The sequence below is a fragment of the Pteropus alecto genome, unplaced genomic scaffold, assembly GCF_000325575.1.
Source record: "Pteropus alecto unplaced genomic scaffold, ASM32557v1 scaffold304, whole genome shotgun sequence".
Taxonomy (NCBI): domain Eukaryota; kingdom Metazoa; phylum Chordata; class Mammalia; order Chiroptera; family Pteropodidae; genus Pteropus; species Pteropus alecto.
In genome coordinates this window covers 378,148-384,095 of record NW_006435869.1, presented here as the reverse complement: position 1 = coordinate 384,095, position 5,948 = coordinate 378,148, and the positions used below count along the sequence as shown (strand labels likewise).

The 5,948-nt window shown below is 43.9% G+C and overlaps 1 protein-coding gene across 1 annotated transcript in view; it reads right to left on the bottom strand.

Moving 5' to 3' along the window:
• The window catches only part of LOC102894570 (zinc finger protein 709-like), a 17,834-nt gene extending 15,258 nt beyond the window's left edge, over positions 1–2,576 (bottom strand). Inside the window, exon 1 of the mRNA XM_015589223.2 lies at positions 2,405–2,576. Within this exon, the coding sequence (XP_015444709.1) occupies positions 2,405–2,437 (33 nt within the window). The 5' untranslated portion in view covers positions 2,438–2,576. The remainder of the gene's footprint in view (positions 1–2,404) is intronic.
• Between the last annotated feature and the right edge of the window lie 3,372 nt (positions 2,577–5,948).

Genomic DNA, 5,948 nt, shown 5'->3' with positions numbered 1-5,948 from the left:
TTTTTTAAGTAAGTCTCTTCTTTTACGATTCAGAGGTAGAATGGTCTCTATGGAATCCATATGGACCAATTCAGACCAAGGGTTTAAACAAGATGGTGGCTGGGACAGGAGCGCTCCGTATCTCCCAGTGAAGCTCTATGGCAGAGCAGAGAGGTTCAGCTTAGAAAAGTGAAGCTGAGACGGGTGGTAACCCTCCCACGCTAGCGCTCTTGGAAGAGTGAAGCGGAAAAGCTCTTCCCACAAGTGTGTAACCAAGGGATGGGTTTTGAGACAAGGGTCCCGCCCCATAGTGAAGTTTTCTGAAACATGTGAGTCGTTTAAATCCAGTTAAAGCTGAGGTGGGGCATTTCAGATGACGTGTGTATACCAGAATCAACTTACATTTTTAGTACCTCAAATGTTCATGGAACTAGAAACAAAGGGCTGCACTACTAAATGGAGAGAGGAATCCGAGAAAAGAAACACAAATATTAGAATCAAAACAGATACGAAGCTTGCCACACTACAGTACTGAAGGAAACCCACAGAATGTTGAACGTATTCCCAGAGTTAAGGTCTAAATATTCCCAGTTGAGACAGAAGCCCTAGAGTGGGTCACTCCCAGGCTTCCATTCTCACAGTGATGATACTCAGCCTGATTCAGTTTAAGTTCTGACTGAAATGAACTCCCCAATTTATAAACCCTTTGTCCACAAGACAGAACTCCTGATCTCCAGACTTTCTCAATGTTCACAAATTACATTCATTGCACCTATACTGTGGATGCAAAACTCAAGCATAAGATCTATAAATGTCTATACCTAAAAAACCACAAGCTCAGAAAGGGCAGCATCACCCTCCCCCAGGTGCACCTGATCCCCCAGCTCTCCAGGACTGCAGCTTCTGCATCAAGGCTCCTCCACAGTAGGTGTGAGCAGGTAGGACACCTGCAGGGGGAGGCTCCCTAGGAAGAACTATGGGGCCTTCAAGTGCTTCCCTTTGCAGGTCAAGGGGACCTTGGCTTGGGTCACTGACCTAAGGCCTCTGCTCCCCACTGGAGATGCTTTAGAACGTCAATGATACTTTAAATGACACAAATTCAGTTTTTGAACAATCTGGCAAAATCACTTAAACCCAACGTTTATTTGGAAAGGAGGGAAAATTGTAAAGCATTTTTACTAGTTCCACCAGAAAACCAAAAATATCTATTCCTCTCAGAAAAACATGTCGAAAACCAAAACAAAAAACCAAAAAAGTAGCTTTCAATTAATTATTATTTCCATGGCAAGAAACTGGTTTTAATCATTGAACACTTGTCATCTGTAGGTCTGACTACTGAAATTTCACTTGAAAACACCCAAAAGTAAAGACAAGCCTTAGAAACTTACCACAACAATTCAGGGAAAGAATGAAACCAGAATTCATAACAAGTAAAATGTAATACAGGAATATCTTATTTTTTTCTGAAATTCACATCTTTTTTTGTGTGTTTGGAAATAACTTTAAACTGTCTTTGAAGCTCTATCAACTAAATACATTTTACCCTTACTCAAAAGCGGAGTCGTCAGTAAGTGAATAAATATTTTGAAGGCGACAAAGAGGGGCAATGCTGACAGGAGAGAACACCCAGGAAAGTTCCCCAAGAGGATCCTCCACACAAAGGACTTCTGACAGGGCGTCTGTGCCCAGGGGAGGTTCTGAGGGGTCAGGCACAAGGATTTCATGGAAAGCAGTTCCAGGTGGTTATTTTCTGTTTTCTCTCATGTAAATATATACAGATAAATATAATCTTTAACAATAAGCCATTCATGCCTCGGGGAAAATGAGCGTTAAAATACCGGGTCTGTTTGAAATACACGACGGAGAACAAATAGTTGGTAATGATGTTGTGAATAGCAAAGGGGAGATGGCGTTTGGGAACTTGGGAGGGATCTCAGATTTAGGGGTTTATTGCCAGTCCCAGGAAGAGCTAGGCTCGGGAGACAGGGTTATGGATTTCAGACCCCGCTTCTCAAACATTCGGAAACCTCAGGAGCAAACGGCCCGCTCCTTAGGAGAAAGGTGGGACTGGGGACCCCAAAGACCACAGCCTCTTCGACGTACAAATCCCCGGAGACCAAGTCACGACTGTGCCCCGATGACCCTCCCCGTGGTCACCGCACTTCTGCGGAGACGCGGGGCTGCTGGCGCAGAGCTGCCCAGAGAGACTCCAGGGCCGAAGTCGCCGCGCGCAGTGACGGGACAGGACGCCCAGGGTCCCAACTGCCGGCCCAGCCCCCACGCTGCGTGCCGGAGGGGACCGAGGTCCAAGCGGCACCCCCAAGCGGACTCGGGTCCTCGGACTCCGGACCTGACCGCGGGGAGGCCTGGTCCCGCCACGGTCGGTTCCCTCGTCCGGGTCTACTGACCCGCCCCGCACACTCACCATTTCTAGGTTTCCTGGGTCTCTCTGAGTCATTCCTATGACTCCCACGAGCAGTGCGGATCACAGCGCGACAAAGGCTGAAAAAGGGCCACCAGGGACCGTTAAGGTCAGGAGACCAGCCAAAACAAGCAGGGCTGGAGCGAGAAGAAACGTACACGCCACTTCTGTGCGTCGCCCCACCCACCTGCCCCAGCGGCGCCCTTGATTGGACAGCTCCCTAGGCCCCGCTCTCTCGTGCCTGAGTGACAGCAGGCGGGTGGACGTTAGGCTCATCCAAACCAGCCTGAGCTGTAGGGGGAAACCTTACCAGGCCTGGCACGTTTGCGTTCTAATGGAACCTTTTACTGGCCTGGGCTGACTCTACTGTTTTTGCCCAGCTCTTAGTGAACACATGCGCACAAGTGTACACAGAAAAATCCTCGCCGAGTTTCCAAATGGAGCAAGTAAGTATAGAACACGAGGGCGACTCGGGCCAGGACACACTGGAACGAGAGGGTCTTACATCGTCTAAGAGTCCAGGGCTTGGCATAAGGCTCGGAGTCCTCTCGTGAAATGTGACCCTTGTTGAGAAACACTGACACTTAAATGTGACTGCACCATCTTTAAATAGAGTCAGAAAAAAATAGAGTCAAGCTGCATATCTATCCTTGATGCTTCCCAGCCTTGAGCCTTCCACCCATCCCTGCCCCACCCCCTCTCATTTGATCCTTGAAAGAATCCCAAGCACTTGGCTCTGGTGGGAAGATGAAACCCGCAGCCCCGGCCTGGGCTCAGGGACTCTTCTCAGTCTAACTTCAGGGAGTGAGATGTGTTCGTTACATTCTCAGGTGTTCATTTAACACTGGAAGGAAATTTATTTGAGATCAGTTTTCGCCTCTGTCCCTGGAGAACTTTGACATGTAAATGACTATAATATCCTATAATATCCCTAAGACCATTGATTCCTATTTTTACTGCTATAAGAAAGACAAAAAATCATTATGTAAACTTGGAATACATCTGGAAACTTTCTCTCCCCTCCCCACCTTTATTTATGTTAAAAACAAAATTCAAATGAGCAAATTTGAAGATCTAATTGGCTTTATTAAACAATTCATGAATTGGGCAGCACCCCATCTAGCAACTAGGAGAGTGCTCCAGGGGATGTAGCAAAGGGAAGGATTTTATAGAAGGGTGGGGTGAGGGAGCTATTAATAAAAGAAAAGTGAGGGTTATTCTTAAACCAGAACATCTTGTTCCTAGGGAAAGGGAATGGCAAAGGTTTTTCATGCAAATTGCCTCTCCTTTCTTTGGAGGTTGGAAAGGGCACTGTGGATGGAGAGGGCCCACGTACAGGTGATCTCACGGGTGTTGACCAGAAAATTCCAGACTGATTAAGATTACCTTTCTGGGAGAGGCTGAATCGGCAGTTAAGTCAGGTGTTAAATCTAGGTTTGGTGCATGGGCTTTATTTAGCACAAGTGAAGGCCTTTTGGGGCTCTGGTTTTCTCTTTAATAGGTATAATTAATAAAATGGTCCATATTTAAAGATTATAACATGATGATTTGATACACAGGCACCATATTATATACTTGAATATTGCTAACACAGTGGATTAAGCATACCACAAAAAGTAACTATGTGAAGTAATGAATGTGTTAATTAACCTGGAAACTCTCATATATCTAAGAGACTGGATTTTAAAACTCTTTCTCACTGCAAAACTCTTAATACATTTATTTATTTCAACAGCTTTATAAAGATATAATGTACACACTATACACTGCACCTTGTTAAAGTGTCCAATTCAATGGTTCTCGGTATATTTGCAGATACATGCAGTCAATTTTTGAACATTTTCATCACCTCAGAAAGAAACCCCTCTCCTCTTTAGCTATCACTACTAATCTTCCCATCTTCCTCCTCCAACCCCCAGCCCTAGGCAACCCCTAATTTACTTTCTATATCTTTAAATTTCCCTTTTTATGGCTTTTGTCAATGAAAAGAACCTGAATCTTTGAAAATATTAGAAAGATTTTTATTAGGGCCTTGCTTGAAGACTATAGCCTGGGAGCAGAGGTCAAGAAGCCTTGCAACAGTGCTCTAACTTTGGAAATGTGGGGGCATTCTCGAAAGGGGGAAATTATTTCGAAATTTGACAGCAGCAGCGACATTTGAAGAACTCAAATAAGTGACTCAAATGATCCCTCAGCACTCCCCCTCTTTTTTTTTTTTTTTTGTCAATACTGGAGCTGACAACATTTAAGCTGATCAATTTTCCTTATTAGATCAGCTACCGATCTCCTTATGGACAAAATATTAGCTGATATTGGCAGAATTCATAGTGTATCACCCATTAAGATGCAAGTAGATCCATCCAAACCTTTACCAAGAATAAATCAATACCCCTTATACAAGGAGGCAGTACAAGGCATAAACTATTATGGGAGCAAGTAAGAGGCCTCATTACTCCCAGTGGAGTCCCTACAACACCCCCATATTGCCTGTGAAGAAACTTAATAGTTGAGGCTACAGATTTGTCCAGGGCCTACAAACAATAAAAAAACAAAATAATTCCCTGCCAGCCAATGGTTCCAAATCCCCATACTTTACTTAGCTCCGTACCAACCGGAAATAAATATTTTACTGTTATTGACTTATGCAGTGCTTTCTTTAGCATACTTGCAGACACAGGAAGTCAGTACTTGTTTACCTTTACCTGGGAAGGGCAACAATATACCTAGACCATTATGCCCTAATGTTACTCTGAAAGTCCTTCCTATTTGTAACTTTTAGTATTGCTCTTACTTAGAATTGTGTTCATTTCAATTCTACGCCAAGTCAGTGACTTGCCATCCTTTCAGGTTGTGATGAAAACTATAGCCAACAACCTGAAGGAAACTCCAAGGGGTAGAATAGAGACAAAGCTCTAAGGATGTGACCAGGAGTCCAGCAAGAACTTTGGTTCCGGGCTCACTTAAAAAAAAAAAAATTAAAATAGTAAATAAAAAGTACTGGCCTTATTTGGTCTGGCTTTTAAAAGAGCAAGTTAGAATTGGAGGGTCAACCAGAGGTGGAGTTGGTGGCCAGGTGAAAGGAAGTTCAGAGAGAGAGTTAGAGATAGGAAGATGGGGATACATAGAGTGTGGTGGAGCACAAGGAGGACAAGAAAGGTGTGAGATCTCAGAGTCTTGCTTATCTTTCTTTGTTGGCCTCAGTCAGTTTTGTACTAGTATTCTGGAGGGACGCAACTTTAGAGTCTTAATGTCTCTTGGAGGCTTCTAAATACCAATTAAAGCAGGCATCTCATTCAATTTGCTTAATTTTAGATCCATGGTCTTCTAATTTTGTGTGCAAAAAAATGTTTTTGGAGGTCAAAGGACCCCAAGATGGCCATTATAATTCTAAATTATCTTTGGTTATTCTAGTCCATTTTATTAAAAAGGTACAAGAGGAGGGACCAAAATGTTTGTACATATAACCAGTTGGAGTGACAGGAGGGCGGCACCCTGAAGAATTTTTAGATTTCTGGGATCCCATAACAAAAGACCAGAAGAGTACTCA